Below are 16,789 nucleotides of genomic sequence, written 5' to 3'. Positions count from 1 at the left end.
TTTAGAAGACGTGAGGTTGAACTGCATGTGCCGATGGGTGCAATATTATTAGTACCATGCATACATAACCTAGTGATTCAGTGAGGGTGAACCCAAAACATCGGAAAGTATGTTTTTGTGACTTTTATTTCAAATATGTTGCCACCAAAAAACGAATGCTAGTAACTGAAAAAATACAAACGAGAAATGAAAGTAGAAACATTTCTCCAAACAAGCATGGGAAAAATATTGCCGTGATTGTTTCTGGTAACACACGGTCTTCCTCCAGGTAATTCCGCCATTATAATAACAAGCCGCTATGCGCTCCTCGCTCTTAAAGGAAATGTGAGATGACGCTCTGATTGGTTTATTGCATATTACGCCCAAACCACACCTATGGCTGAGTAACCTCCAGCGCAAGTGTGTTTTTTCCGCTGTTAAAATAGCAACTGCGCCATAGAGCCGCCCACACAGCTACTTGCGTTTGGCGCCGTCCTACTTGCGTTTCTGATCGGCAAGATAGGGCCCCATGTGTAGTATTATTGATCTTCTCTATGGGTTCCTGTGTCTGCACTACATGCATTACTGGCAGAGGCTGCAGCGAAAGAGCTGTCAGTTTCAATGAGGGCGCTATAGACGTCTGTAGACTTCTTAACATACAAAAGGAAAAAAGAGTCTGTGTGTGTGTGTGTGTGTGTGTGTGTGTGTGTGTGTGTAAGCCTGTGTGTGTGTGTGTGTGTGTGTGTGTGTAAGCCTGTGTGTGAATGTACATGTAAGTAGCTGACAGAGAGTAAGAAAGAGAGACAGATGAAAAAGAGGAAAAAAAGCAAGTGAAACCTGGAAGAAGACAGGACGAGTGCACGAGCCAAATGAAGATCGAGGCCCCTTCCCCATGTCATCCATTAAGCCCCCTCCTTTACCCTTAAAATTCCTCCTCAGACCAGCCCTAATGCATACCAAACATAAAGACTACCTTTTCAGGGGGAGTGCTGCACACATGTGCAGGTGAGTGGGAGGGAGGTCGAGACACAGGAAGAGAGCGAGAGAGAGAGAGAGAGAGAGAGAGAGAGAGAGAGAGAGAGGGGGGGGAAATTAAATTCTCTGCAGCTGTGCCTGGGGTCCACAAGTAGCAGTACGCTTTAGTGGGGGTTTCAAATACCACTCAAAATATTCACTTAGATTCTCTGAGCTGAGCTGTGCTTGTGTGTGTTTATGTGTGTGTGTGTGTGTGTGTGTGTGTGTGTGTCTGTGTGTTTAGCTCACTTTGACTGCAACCAACAGTAGAGAGTGAGATTCAGGCACCAGAATAGCTTCACTTTGATGCATCACAGACAAAGAAGCCACAATGCGGCAATGACCACACAAAGCAGTCTGACAAATTGATAGAGAACACTCAGCAATAACCCAGCAGCAGACCGGAACCTTCCCCTGCTTAGCCACACAGTGTGTTTAAAGGAACTTTCACCTGCTTAGCCATACAGTGTGTTTAAAGGAACCTTCCCCTGCTTAGCCACACAGTGTGTTTAAAGGAACCTTCAACTGCTTAGTCATACAGTGTGTTTAAAGGAACCTTCACCTGCTTAGCAATAGAGTACGTTTAAAGGAACCTTCCCTTGCTTAGCCATACAGTGTGTTTAAAGGAACCTTCACCTGCTTAGCAATAGAGTGCATTTAAAGGAACCTTCCCCTGCTTAGCCATACTGTGTGTTTAAAGGAACCTTCCCCTGCTTATACAGTGTGTTTAAAGGAACCTTCCCTTGCTTAGCTATACAGTGTGTTTAAAGGAACCTTCCCCTGCTTAACCACACAGTGTGTTTTAAGGAACCTTCCCCTGCTTAGCCACATATTATTTTTAAAGGAACCTTCCCTTGCTTAGCCACCTAGTGTGTTTAAAGGAACCTTCCCTTGCTTAGCTATACAGTGTGTTTAAAGGAACCTTAAACTGCTTAGCAATAGAGTGTGTTTAAAGGAACCTTCCCCTGCTTAGCCATACAGTGTGTTTAAAGGAACCTTGCCCTGCTTAGTCATAAGGTATGTTTAAAGGAACCTTCCCCTGCTTAGTCATACAGTGTGTTTTAAGGAACCTTCACCTGCTTAGCCACACAGTGTGTTTTAAGGAACCTTCACCTGCTTAGCTATACAGTGTGTTTACAGTTTTTCACTATTGTTAAAAAGTATAAAGCAAAAATTCGGCACAATCTGCACAACCTTCACGTCATGTATCAATCGCTCGCCCCAAGTGGGAAATACTTAAGATTCACTTATCTACATTAGAGTCCGATTTTCCTTGTGAACACACTGATGTCAATTACACATCACGTTGTTGTCAAAACAGTGTACACAAAGTTCTGTTGTTGCACACAATTTTCAAGTAAAATCTCAAAGCATCAACCTGCAAACCACAAATAGTCAAATCTCTAAACTTTCAGGTCTTTTGACCAATTTGCAGTGAGGACTGCACCATTAAAGTGTCTTGAGCCTCTGTTTTGTTGGATAAACTATTGAAAACTTTGAAAAGATCCACAACCAGAGAAGGAGAGGGGTAAGAGTGAGAGGAGGAAGAAGAGGAGGACAAGAAGGAGGAGGAGTAGGAGTTTGAAGAGTAGGAGGACAGAGAGAAGGAAGAGGAGGACAAGGAGGAGGAACAGAATGAGGACAAGGTGAAGAAGGAGGAGGATCAGGAGAAAGAAGAAGGAGAATGGTCATCTCTAATGAGATTTGGGCCGCTGTGGTAGACCATGTTTTCATGGTTTTTCATTAGAACCTTCAGGATGGAGAACAAGTACGATATCTGTTTGCCTTGTGTACTGTAATACTGCATATCAATATAATATACGTAGTGTGCTCACAGTATTTGTATTTTGCAGGACTGAAAGAGAACCACACTGTGGAGGAAGAAAACACACTTTCAATATTTTTTGAAAGCAAAGTAGCATTTTCCAGGAGATATAAAGGGTTTTGCATTTTCAGTTAGTTGCTTTGGAATTTGTGTTTAGAGTTTTGAGAACGAGGCATGCTTTCAAAAAATGTGTGTAAGCAATTGAGAAAAACTATAAGCATTTTGTATACAATTTTATGTCAATACAATCTGGTGGAACAGGAGACTAAAATTGTAAATATGGTTTGTGTATGTTTGACTATGAAAAATGCAGGCCTACACTGATACATCTTACAAAAGGAGAAAGGGCTCAATGAGTCATTGTCATTCATATGGTGTGTTTCGATGATTGTGTTTTCAATTTTGCACTTCTGTGTGCTGTAAATGCTTGGTAGTGTGCAGCTAATGCTTAGTTGTGTGTACTAAATGAATGTATGTGTGTGTGTTTTGAAAATATGGCTGTGTGTACCAAACGAAAACACGAGTTCCATTTTGTGAACAGTTAAGAGATTTGATAGCAAAGAGTCATCTTGCAAAGGGAGTGTCAGGTTTAGCATTTTGTGTGTGAGGTTTTCAATTTTCTGTGTGCAGTTTTGAGAAAGATGTTACTGTTTTGAAAAACGGGTTTTAGCAACAGTGAAAAACTGTAAAGGAACCTACACCTGCTTAGCAATACAGTGTGTTTTAAGGAACCTTCACCTGCTTAGTCATAAGGTATGTTTAAAGGAACCTTCCCTTGCTTAGCTATACAGTGTGTTTTAAGGAACCTTTCCTGCTTAGTCATAAGGTATGTTTAAAGGGAACTTCCCCTGCTTAGTCATAAAGTGTGTTTAAAGGAACTTCCCCCTGTTAGCCACACAGTGTATTTAAAGGAACCTTCCCCTGCTTATACAGTGTGTTTAAAGGAACCTTCCCTTCCTTAGCCGTACGGAGTGTTTTAAGGAACCTGTAAAAAAAAGTTTTGCACTGGAGAGAGTGAAATAAGGAGGCTGGCTTCTCACCGGACGGTGGACTGATACACCAAGTCTTCTCTCCTCCTGTAGTCCTCCATGTGAGAATAGTTGGTGTTGAACATGGCGTCATACGTGAAGATCTTCTGCTTAATGGTGCCCCCTTCTGTAACCTGTTAAAGAAGGAAAAAGAGACGAAAGATGAGGAACTGAGAAACATTCTACTTCATGCAGAAAGGAGGCTCATCTGCTCTCATCTGCTGTATCCATAAGGCATTAAAGGCATTTGCTAGTTGCGGAAGAACTCTACATCCCGCGGGGATAAGGCCGGTTTTCTCCTGTGACAGCCCTCCATTGATCCATAGAGCATCATAATATCTGCGTTATTTACCAGGTGGATTGAAGGGGGCTTGAATACAAAGAGCTTCCTGACAGCTGTGCTGTGGTGCGGTTTGGTGCGGTGCGGTGTGATGGGATGCGGTGGGTGTCAGTAAAAACACGGCCCCTATGCGGAGAGGATACATGCGGAGTGCACGCACGTGGCGCAGACGTAATGGAGACTGACATCCTGACGGCATTTTGTTTGGTGGCTAACTGCCGGGGCCGCCTGCGGAGCTAATGGGTTGTGATGAGATGAGAAGGATAAAGAGAGAGGGATGTGTAATACAGGACAGGTTCATTTCTTTCCTTTCCTTGCTGAGATTCAAATCCCATCACAATCACCCTTCCAGCCCCAACCCATCACAATCACCCTTCCAGCCCCACTACCACTGCCAGGACATGACAGAGACCCATTCCACTTGCTAATATTTACCAGAGAGAGAGAACGAGAGAGTAAGACAGAGAGAGAGAAAGCGGTAAAAGTCGCTTACCATTTGAATGAGTTAGATTTCAGACAGATATAAAGCAAAGGCGGGTGACAGGGTTTTAATGGAAGCACTAATGCGCCTTTGAGGAAGGGGTGCTAAACAAGTCCAGTGCTGAGTATGTGATTAGTCTGGTGTACACAGGGGCTTGTAAGGAGGACCATTCGAAATGGGTGCGATTCCAGCAAACAATTGGAGTGCCACTGTAACTGAAATGAGGGGACAGGCCAGACTGATTGTTGCGCTCTGAGAGGTATAACCCTGGATGCCTTTAGTCCTATCTGCTAAGCCAACATGCCGGTGGATTTATGCTAGACTAACATAAATAACATCAGCATCATGGGGGTGGGCTGGGTTATATACCAGGTAGATTTCTGAAAGCACTGGGCTTTAAAATTCCATTCCAGCTTGCAGACTGCAGCATTGCATATGTAATGTATCACAGTCATACATGCGTACGTTATCTCAGTTGCTAAGCTAGTTTTAGCACAGCATGGTACACAGCCAGTTTTAGCACAGCATGGTACACAGCCCACAACATGAGTAAAATCACACAAATTCCTCCCACACACGTAGCAGGAAAAGGCGCAACGCTTACTCAGTCTACACTGAAAGACACTCTGAGGCAAAAGCAACAAGTCAGTGTCAACAAGTACCTCAGAAAAAAAGTGGGGGTGCTCCTTAAATATGCCACTCAGCACAAGGGCTCATTTGGCTCTACCGTCATCCTCTGCCGTTCCTTGAGTGACACCACTTTGCTCCGGGAACGCTTGCCACCACACTTCAGACACTGAAATTATTGCCGCCATCTGTTTTCGCCTGTAAGGATACAACGATGCAACTCAAGTGGAGCGCAGGACTCAGCGCCGAATGGGGTAGCTGTGTACCGTGTAACCCCAACCACCCCCACTTGCCGCCCACGGTGATGTTTGATGCCAAGGAGGTCAGTGGCTAAAAGCAAACCGGTGTTTCAAAAGGAGCATTTCCTCCCCTCACCAGCACGCCGAGCACGAGCTGTTCGTGGCCATCTGTATTAGTCCCATTAAAATGTCCTTAAAAGGCATGAGGCAGGCAGACTTGTGTCTAACACCATCTGAATCAGAGCACACACGTGGCTAACGTGCCCCCACTTGACTGCATGGCCATCTATCTCTGTGAGGCTCTGTTCTTGCCAGGAACATTTTCTTCAGAAGGGGATAGTTGACAATGACTTGCTTTTAGACACTGAAAACAAATACATACGCACAATAAATAAATCACAGCAGACGTTTAGAAAAAAGAAAATAAGTTGAAAGGGAATTGTTCACGCATAGCTTCTGCATTGAGAAATGATGGGACATAGTCTCAGAAGTGACAAACCCTGACACAGCTGAGGCGGATCAGGCATTGATATTTCAGCAGCGGCCTCTCATTCATCTTGTAGCGCTCTCTTTATGCATACATATCAAACCCTCTCAATAGGCTCTCATTCCTCTCTGTCGCACGCTGGGTATAACAGGCCTGAGCAATCAAATGTGGCCGCCTCTCTGTAATGGAGCACCGTTTTTATACTCGAGTGATGGAATGAGTCAAAGTTCTTAAATATATATAAAAAAAGAAAAAAGGCTGTGGAAAAGAATACAAAGAAACAAAAAAAGACGACAACACCACGAAGACGTCCCTCTGTGAGAAAGGTGTCCTGATGCAGAGGGCAAAGCAAAGGGGAGAATAGGATGGTAAATAGCAGTGTGAATTCTTACTGAAGTAGTGGCACAGAGCTGTAATAGGGGACAGTGAGGAGCAAGGTGGAAACAGTCGAGGAGAGGAAGACATCCTCCCCCCCCCCCCCCCGTCTCCTGGCTCCCCTGGGATTTTCTGAAGAATTTTCTAGAGACGTAGGGACATGTGGCAGATCACAGACAGGTGAAGGGACTGGTGAGTAGGCGCACAAGTGAGTCACCCGAGGACAGCGGCGGCAGCAGCGGCATCAGTGGCGGCGGTGACACCAGCACCAAAAGATGGATCGACGTGGAGGAGAGAGGCTCTTCATCTAAGTAGGCTTTAATGAATGAAGCCCTTAATTAAGATGGGCTGGTGAGTCCAAGCGAAGTGACACTGGTCTCTAGGGCCAGGATCATCAGAGACGTGCACACATTCTCCGCTACCTCTGGGACGTGAGGTGGTGGGAGGGCAAGTGGAAAGAGAAAAAGAACGATAGTGGAGTAGGAGGGAGCGTCGGGAGTGGAAGCCAGATGAATTGGCTTTGATTGAGAGAGAGAGGTCGCTCGGGGAGGCAGCACTCCGCTGTTGGATACTTTTTGTTGAATGGGGGCCATGCATTGGAGGTGCAGCACAGGAAAGCACTGAGGGGAATCGCCTCCAACATTCTGCCATCTGGAGATATGAAAGGCAGGCTCGGGTGGGCGCGCCATGGCCCTCCTTTCATCTATCTCTCATTCCCTCTCTCATTCAGGCCATTCTCGCGCACACTTTCTCCTTTACTCTCGTTTTCCCGCTATCTCTCTCTTTATTTCTCTTTCTCTCTTTGTCATTATCTACTTCTGTCATTGTTTCTTTCCCTCTGTCTCTGTGTGATTGTGACTTTCTCTCTCTCCTCCTGCTCTCTCGTTCCCCTCATGGCCCTCTCTCTGACTCTCTCTCTCTTGCTTGCCAGTTGTAAGGGCCGTCTCCATTGGGGAGATTGTGAAGGCACTAGCGCCAGCCCATCTGCCATCAAGCCTCATCAGACACCAGACACTCCCCTACCCCAGATAGTAGTCAGCTTCGGGCCCCAGATATGGGCCAGATCTGGGCCAAGTCCACCTCAGAGCCAGCCTCTGTCTGCACTGCCGACCCCCACCGGCACTAGAACAGGCTCACCTTAGTCCGCTACACGAGCCCAGCACAACTCTGGCTGACTAAGTCGATCTGAGTCGGTCGTGGCTATTTATAGCGGGCCTCGATGGTTGCGATGGGGCTCCAGACTCCTGGGCAGGCGTGGCTGCTGCCAGTGCTACCACTGCTTGGGGACGAACAGGATGTCTTCATCATGTCCCTGACCTGGAGTCATTCCGGCAGACACGAGTGGGGACTCATTATGTAAGCCTGACCTTCCAGGTGGGTCTCTCAGAACAGCAGCACACAGGCTGTACAGGCAGAGTGGTCTAACAGGAGTCTACAGTTGAACGCTATGTCTTTCATTCATTTATGTTGTTTTTTTCCATCAGCTGGGCTTACTGTGTCAAAGCTGTGGTCCTGAAGGTACGGGTCTCACAATGGCAGTGCAGGGTGTGGAAAGACAGCTGGGCTAAAATAGATTCATGCTGTAATATTTTACCTTAAGTTGAACATGGACGTGTCTTTATGAGTATCTGTCGCAACTAGGATGAATCTTTCTCTCTCCAGACTGGATTTTTCACTTTGTTGCTCATTATGTAAAAAACACACACACACACACAGACACGCGCACACACACACACACAGACACGCACACGCACACACACACAAACATTCCAGTTTTGGACTGATTTGGCTTAGATACGAGTGTCACAACATGACACAGCAGACAAATGCACTGATGAGAGACAGACAGAAGCACCTTTGACTTCTTAGTGCTGCTTCCCTGGAGCATTTATCACTTAAATCAGTCCGATTGAGCAGGCTTTCCACGTGGTGCCCCCATGTCATTACTGTGTGTGTGTGTGTGTGTGTGAGTGTCTGTCTGTGAGTGTGTGTGTGTGTGTGTGTGTGTGAGTGTCTGTCTGTGAGTGTGTGTGTGTGTGTGTGTGTGTGAGTGTCTGTCTGTGAGTGTGTGTGTGTGTGTGTGTGTGTGTGTGTCTGTGTGTGTGTCTATGTGTGTGTGTGTGTGTGTGTCTCTGTGTGTGTGTGTGTGTGTGTGTCTGTGTTTCTGTGTGTGTGTGTCTGGGAAAGAAAAAAAGTGTCTGTGTGCAGTGATCGTGCGGAAGCATTATACAAAATCGATGTCTCACAAACATACATACCATTCTTTCACATGCAAACACATACACTCTAAAATATGCGCACAGAGACACACAAACAAACATTAACAAGCAATCTGGCTTTGCCCATAACATTGTCAGTTGAGCACCACACTCCTGGGGCTTCTTTGGGGAATGAGCGTTTCCCCATTGACAGCGGATCGTGAATCCAGCGCCTGATTCGTAATTGAGGGACAGGCGATCATCATTACCGTGCTCGTCGGCCACGAGTGTGTGGTAAAATATGGGTTTAATGAGATTAATTTCCATCCTAACAGCGATTTCGGGAACCATTGAAGCGGCGACAAAGAGATGATCAGAGCATTGTGGCGAACCTGTCTCTTACAATGGCTCATCTCCATGCTAATTTGCTTAATATTGTGCACTCACAATAGGGGAAATTGTAAATCCTCGAGGAGCACTGTTCTGCGCTAGCGCTTCTGACTAATGAGAAAGTGCGGTGACTGGTGGCTTGCTTGTGGTAACGGTGAAGTTACCGTGATTGCCGCCACCACTATCACTATCAACTTGAGCTGAGACCTGCAACTATTGGCTTTTCTTGCAGCAGAGTTTTGAGTGCTCAATTGATCCTGTCTGGTGGGTCAGATCAATAAGGGTTACAGTTTTTTAGGACAAACACATGGGGTGGGGGGACAGCTCAATCAGCTCAACTGGGTGCGACTGCAAATGAGACACTTCTCATGCAGAGAGCCACACTTGACAGTAAATCAAAGTGTCTTGTGCATCCAGTGGCGGTGCCAGATATTTTTTTCTGCAGGTGCTATGGGGGTGCTCGGCATTTACCGAGGGTGCTATGAAATTAAGGTGATACTAGCATATGTGTCACATGGTTCTCTACTACAACACCTACCCACCATATCGTCACATCTGTTTACATGTTTGCTTTCTGAAGCGTCTTTGTGGTCCATGAAAAGCACCTTACAAATCGATCATATTATTATTATTATCATTAGGCTACTTCCGACGGAAGCGCACATAGCCACATTCATCTGCGACGGTCACTGACAAAATGCACGTTATAGATTCCGCAATCCCAAATACTTCGCTTACTTCATTTGGGGTTAAAGTTGGTGCCAGATGACCACTAAGCCACCACTATCATGTCTGACAAATTTAACTAAACCTAACTTAAACTAAACCTAAATAGTTCATACATTCTAAACTAAAGAGGGCAAATTAGAATAGCAGATAGATATTTCTAGATGACCTATAAACATGTCCGTACAAAGTGAGACAATTCTATTCACATATCAGTGCTAAAACAGTCAAAGAGTCAGAAATGCTTTCAAAAAGTATATATTATTTCAGGTCACAATCAATTAAAACGTAGAAGCTTATGTATACCTGGCTAGCACAGACAGATTGCTCGTCCTAGGCTAGAGTCTCTGATTTTTTTAAGGCGGATCCAGAAAATCCCCAAAAGGACGTCATTCATTTACGTTACACATCAAACAAGACCGTTCTACCTTAAATCTTAAACGGTGTAAAGATGCAGGCCCCTTTAAAAAGTGAATGAAACAAAACAGTAGCCACTCAAAAACACAATAATCAGAACCAGATCATTGTATCATTGTACAATAAAACTTAAAACTTTGCTTCTTAAAGAACAGGCAAAAATGCTAACAAAACTATGCTGGAAAAGTCATTGCAAAACCAAGATCCGGGCAAGCCAGCAGACCAGGTGTAGCATGGCTAGCACCCTCAGTAGAGGTGTAGGGTTGTCGGTCAAGAAGACGTGTAGAAGACTTGAAACCGGAAGTGGGTGATTTACTCCGTTTAATTGCCTAATACCAGGACCTTTACTTTTTCCTTGAGAACTTGTGTTGGTCGCCTGACCTTTAAACGATTGTGTTATTTATTTATTTATTATTTTTGTGAAGTTATATACGTCTCAATACTCAACTGACTTGTTAACCGAACTTTTACAAAGTCATACAACTAAACACACAAGTGACTTGATAACCGAACGTAAAACTTGTTTTACGTAGCTATATGACCAAAATACACAGTTTGCGTGCTAATCAAACGTTTACACCGTGTCAAATAAGTAGGTTTTAATTAATTAATTTTCTGTTCAGGTCAGATAACAAGGTTTAACCAACCACAACCGGAGAGAAGTGACGACGTCCGGTTTCAACACGTCTTCCAGCGGAAATACGTCTTCTTGCCCGACAGGGTTCATCTCTTTAATCACGACGTCACTCTTCTAATTCAAATTCAGATACCCGTTGCATTCCTTCTTCTTCCACATCACATGATTCTTCTACTTGTGGAATTTTGGGTATCAAAAACCGTTCCATTATTGTGAATTTGTTGATACTACCGCTTGACTGACTTTGACAGTGGACTAGCTCTCTATCTCCTTCTATGGTCAGTTAACGTCAACGTTCATGCATGCGACCTGTCTGTGTCGTGCTACGTGAAATATCTGTTCATTTCAATCTGTTATTATTTTCTTTTGTGAATGAAATATTATTATCACACAATAAATGAAATTAAGAATGCAGAATGAAATGAAATACTAATAATAAATAAACCATTATTTTCTTGGGGGTGCTTTGGGGGTGCTATGGTTAATCCAGGGGGAGCTGTAGCACCCCCTAGCCCCCCCTTTGCGCAGCCCCTGTGTGCATCCACAGCTGGTGTGCCTTGATCCACACTGCAATGTGACAAGATTGGGCGCATTATCCAAATAGCTTCCAGTCCAGACCCCCCCCCCCGAACCTAACCCATGATCTTGGTGTTGTAAGCAGTTTGCTTGACCAGTTGTGCTACAATTACAATTGGGTTATTGTATTTTTTTCTATGAAGACTCCGCTGTGGTGTTGTATGCTGGTTGGAAGCAGCTGAGTGGGCATACTCTTTATCTCCAGCTTGGCACTCTACACAGCAGAAGAAGACCCCCTCAAAGGCGAGTCCTCCTCTATGTTAACCTGTGAGCGGAGAGTTCAGTGGAGCACAACTAGTCCCCCCCCACACACACATGCTTCAGGGCCCCGGTGTGTCGAAGGTGGCTGTTTTATGGATTTCACGCTTCACATAACGACCTCCTCTCCTCTCCTCCCTCGCCTCACCCCGACGGGTGAACGCAGGAGGATTGGAGGAGGAGACGAATTTGCCTCTGCAGTCTCGCTCGGATGCCATGGGAGGGGGGCAGGGGACCTCCAGCGGACAACCATGCCATCACTCCAGCCCTATCGCACGCTGACAGGGGTGACGGCCCCCATGACAGCACAACAGGAAATGATCGAGGCTTTACAAGGGAATTCAGGGAAATTGGATCTGGACCTATGGCACATGATCACCTTCCTTGTAAAAACCTCCCCATGACCGGAATGCCTTACCACAATAAACACAGAATAATCATGGGTAAAATCAGAAGAAAGATGAATATAAACATAAAATACTGAGACAGGTCTGAATATTTTGGTCATATTTGCATGACATCCATCATCGCTTCTTCACTGACGTCCTGGATGGGTTCGACATCTTTGAGGAATGATGAAAGGGCGACGGCTGTCTCAGAAGTGAGGCAGCCAAGGCCTTGCGCCTGCTGCTAAGTGTGACGATGGAGACGTATCTCGGGTCAGCACGTCCTCGTGTTTCCTTCCTCCTTCGCCTGACATGTGTCATGAGCTCTCTGCGTGCTGTCACTCATTTCCATCTCCCGCCCTGTCAGAGCACCGTACTGCATCGTGTTGTGCTGCTGCCACACCGGCGGTCGGGATTGGCTCTCCGGCTAACCAGAGCAGATTGGAGCGTTAGGAGATTATGGCTCATATCCGTTTCTCCCGGTCCGGCCTCGACCCTACAGGGACACCGAATTGGATCCGAGCAGCAGGAGGGGTGGGAGTGTGGGGTGAGGATAGGATATAGGGTGTCTGTGTGTGTGTGTATGTTGTGGGTTGGGTGTGTGGAGGGGGATGTCGGTGATGAGAGCCTGTTGTCAGAGGATTTCAGGAGGTCAAAGCAGACACAGGTGCAATTTGCAGCCTTGCAGAACGAGGCTGCTCAGAAACGGTCACCGCAGGTGTCAGTCAACCTGCCAGAGACAGCCTGGTTGTAGCTGTTTTTATTCTCTCTCTCTCTCTCTCTCTCTCTCTCTCTCTCTCTCTCTCTCTCTTGCTCTTTATTTGTCCCCCAGTTTTTGCAGGGCAATGAAATCAGAGTCATCCAGACGGGGAGGAGATGCCGGTTTTTCGCTGTGACTCTCCTCTGTTTCTGATACCAGACACGTATCATCTGGAGCATATTTTAACCAATCAGAGTAAAGAAGGGAGGTGATCCCATCCCTTCTGAGTTCTGGCAACTTCGAAGCCTGCGGCAGAATGTCCAACTGACACATAATGGCCGACCTCTGCCTGGCGTGTTAATTGTGTGTCCATACTACCCAAATGGGAACATATTAATATGCTGTCAGTTTCTGTCGGGACACATTCTAACAGAAAACACAAAGAACCCTGGGTTTATGTCACACTACTCATTTTCACCTGACTAATACAATGAAGGGAAAAAAAACACAGAGATGTTATGTAAGACCTGAATCAACTGAGAGACAAAATCATGTATTATATAAGCCAAAGTCTGCAACTCAAACACAAGAAGGACTGTGCAGTATTGAGGTGATGCTCTCCTGGCAAGACTGCAGATTGCCTTGCCCTGCCTGGATTTGTCCACAATTAGTTTGAGTAAAGAATACAAGATAAATATGAAGGCTAAAGTTAACGTCGGTCTTAAATCCCAGTCTGTCCTGGTCTGGTGCCGTATCTATCATAAGGACCCTGTGAAACCATTATGCCTTTTAATTTTATTCTTGTCACTTTCCTTGCCGGGTAATCGCCATTCGCACTCAATGTTCCAGCATGTTCCGTCTCCATCACGTTCAAGAAGTGGGGTTGTGGGTGGGCCTGGTGGTGGCGGGGGTAGCCTCTCTTCTCCTCTCCAACTGCAGATGCTTGCAGGCACACAAGGGCAGGCTGGGGCGCGCTACAAGACAGATGGTCCAAAAGACATTATGGCCCACGTAGGAGCAGCCTTGTCTGCATATGCTTAGACGAGTGCAGAGAACCACCTCCCGCCCTTATCTCCATCCCCTTTAGACATGACAACATAGATGTTCCTTGTGCACAATGAGAGGAAAAACTGGAGATGTGCTCCAGACATAAATGAGCTTTGTGGATTCAGGCCTCTGTATGTGTTGCACATTGCTGCAGCAGTGAGTCTAATAGCATAGCATGTGGGCCACTGAAGCTGGAAAAAAGGACATCAGATGGTCCCTTAGTCTCATTCACTGAAACATCTTAATTACATTCTGCCTACTGCAGGCTAAACATGTACTGGGCACGTCTCAACCAGACTTCCCGTATTTTGTGAATGGTACCTGGAGAAAATCAAATCAGCCTGGGTATACATTTATTTAGTAATTGACTTTCTGGGCGAGCATGTGTATGAACATTATATATATATATATTTTTTTTTGTCAGTGTGGTGAGGGGGTGCGATTGCAGTCCCGGTGACAAGCGGCTTGGGTTGTTTGCTGGCGGTTTGTGGGTTACACCTATTTAAAGCCCGCGCTGCCGGTGCTGATGGAGGCTTATCAGTAATCCAGTGGAGGGATTTCGCTTTTATTTCACAGTGATGAGGTGTCAGGCAGGTTACTAGGGATTAACATACAGATTTGAACCAATCCTGCAGCATACAACCACATGGGAAAGAAGAAGACGAATACTTCCACATCATGGAGTAAGAAATTCATCAATCTGAGACGTGCAAAATGAAGTTCATGCTTTCATACATCACGCTCATGTTTTAAAAGCCATGGATGGGTTCAACTCCTGAACACCCTGCTTAGATGGTTGCGTCATGTTTCTGTTGGATGTTACACTGCGACATTTCCCACATTTGCAACATAAGCTTCAGCTCAGCAGAAACAACAAAAACAACAACAGCAATAAATCCTCTTTCAATATGTCTATTCTTTTTATCTATTTCCTTCAATTCTCTCATTTTCATCAAGTCTAATCAGATTTGTTGCTGTTGTGCTTGTTTGTTTGTTTGTTTGTTTTCTAGTGAGGTATTGACGCCACGGTCTCCGCTGTGTGTAGTGATGTTTTGTGGCAGTTCAGTGCACACGGCCCTCAGGGCTGTGTTTGGGAAGAGCCAGGCTCATGCTTAGCTGAGCTAAACCCTTAGTCAGGCTATGGCCATCAAATATTCATTGGACTCGTTTTTCTGTGGCTCTCTCCCTCTTTCTCTCTCCCTCTCTCTCTCCCTCTCACTGTCTCACTCTCCCCCTCTCTCTCCCTCTCCCTCTCCTCCCCTCGCACTGTTCCCCTCTCCCTCACTCTGGCTCTCTCTCCCTCTCACTGACTTTCTCCCCAAGAGGAAACATTTGACCAGAAACCTCAGTTTTTTACGAATGAAATTAAAACACAATTATGCTTAAAAAAACACCTTTTATCTCTGTAATAACCCCCTAACTCCAGCTTGCAGACACTTGTGGACCTGAGTGCATTGACAGCCCATTAATTGATTCTGACAGGTGTTTGTCGCTGCTGCTTTCGTTGACAACGACCAAGCCAGCTGGGCTGTTACACGCCTGTAAACTCCACCGGCATACAAAGAGCAATAACCTGGCATTTTCCTATCCTGCATATCTCATCCGTATGATATATGGTGAATGTTTAATTAAACCCAGTTCTCTCTCTCTCTCGCTCTATCTTTCTCTCTCTCTCTCTATCTATCTATCTATCTATCTATCTATCTATCTATCTATCTATCTATATATATATGTATCTATCTATCTATCTATCTATCTATCTATCTATATATATATGTATCTATCTATCTATCTACATATCTGTCTGTCCCTCTGTCTGCTAAATTAGAGAGGAGCTATTTGGATGCGCTATGTGTTGTAATGTTCCTCTGGAGCTCAGCTCAAAGCCCCCTTGCCTTGCCCTGTGGACAGAGGTAAATGCCACTGCCCGAGGGTAGAGCTGGGGTGGCTAGGAGAAAAGAGAAGAGGTGCTGAGACTGGGGGTGCTGAAGGAGAGGAGAGGAGAGGAGAGATGAGAAGAGAGGAGAGATGAGAAGAAAGGAGAGGAGCTGAGACTGGGGGTGCTGAATGATTCCTTACTTACAGTGTGAGGCTCACAGAAGGACAGAAGAAGGAGTGTGTGTGTTTGTGTATACCTGTGTGTGTGTGTGTGTGCTCATCTGTTCTTCCCTATCTGTGTGCACAAACTACCTTGACCTCCTTGGAGGTGTGTGAGAATGTGTGTGTGTTTATGTGTGTGTGTTTGTGTGTGTGTGTGTGTGTGTGTGTGTGTGTGTTTTTTTTTTTGCATGGATGAATGAATTTTCCTGTTTGTAGATTTTTCAGTGCACATTCTCCCTGAAGAACTATGATGTGGAGTCACGGTCAGGCTGTAGCAGCAACCAATATTCAGTAATCTTAAAGGAAGAGCTTAAGGAAACACACACTCACAAACACACACAGTCACACACACACACACACACACACACAGAGACACACACAGACACACACACACACACACACACACACACACACACACACACACACACACACACATTCACAACACACAAAACACACATTCACAACAGTTTCTCTCCCATCCACCTTCAAGAGCTTTCATACACACAAATGTGAACAAATACACACATGCGTGACCAGCCGTGGCTAAACCAGCCACAAGTCTACCCAGAGACATTTTGAGTTATTAGGTTTAAATCTATCCAATGATGTCTCACTCATGTAGATCTGATAATATTTGTATAAGTTGTGATCATTTGAATGTATACCCCTCAGAAAAGCTTTTCCTGAGAAAAAGGACCTCTAATTTTTCCAAATTGCCACCTCACCTTGGACAAATTTGGGAAGACAGTTGTGCTCATTTGCATCTCAGTGAGATTAGCCCTCCTCTACAGATGTCACAATGACATCTGGTATCTGTAGCCCTTTCCCCTACAGGTGTCACTGAAGACTCAAGAATTTTAGTGTTGTTAATTATGTAGTGTTATTTTCGTTAGGACTTGAACTGGACTTGAATCACAATTAGAAGGTTTTTGAATGTAATAAATAATCGAATGTGATGA

General features: G+C 45.2%; 1 protein-coding gene across 1 annotated transcript in view; it reads right to left on the bottom strand.

Moving 5' to 3' along the window:
* The window catches only part of igsf21a (immunoglobin superfamily, member 21a), a gene marked incomplete at both ends in the record, with an annotated part of 223,211 nt that overhangs the window by 99,908 nt on the left and 106,514 nt on the right, over window positions 1-16,789 (bottom strand). Inside the window, one exon of the mRNA XM_080846672.1 lies at window positions 3,859-3,980. Coding sequence (XP_080702798.1) covers window positions 3,859-3,980 — 122 coding nt within the window. The remainder of the gene's footprint in view (window positions 1-3,858; window positions 3,981-16,789) is intronic.

This window comes from Sprattus sprattus (assembly GCF_963457725.1).
Source record: "Sprattus sprattus genome assembly, chromosome: 10".
In the NCBI taxonomy this organism is placed as follows: Eukaryota; Metazoa; Chordata; class Actinopteri; order Clupeiformes; family Clupeidae; genus Sprattus; species Sprattus sprattus.
Note: the sequence above shows the minus strand (reverse complement) of the source record. Positions and strands in the feature narration are given on the sequence as shown.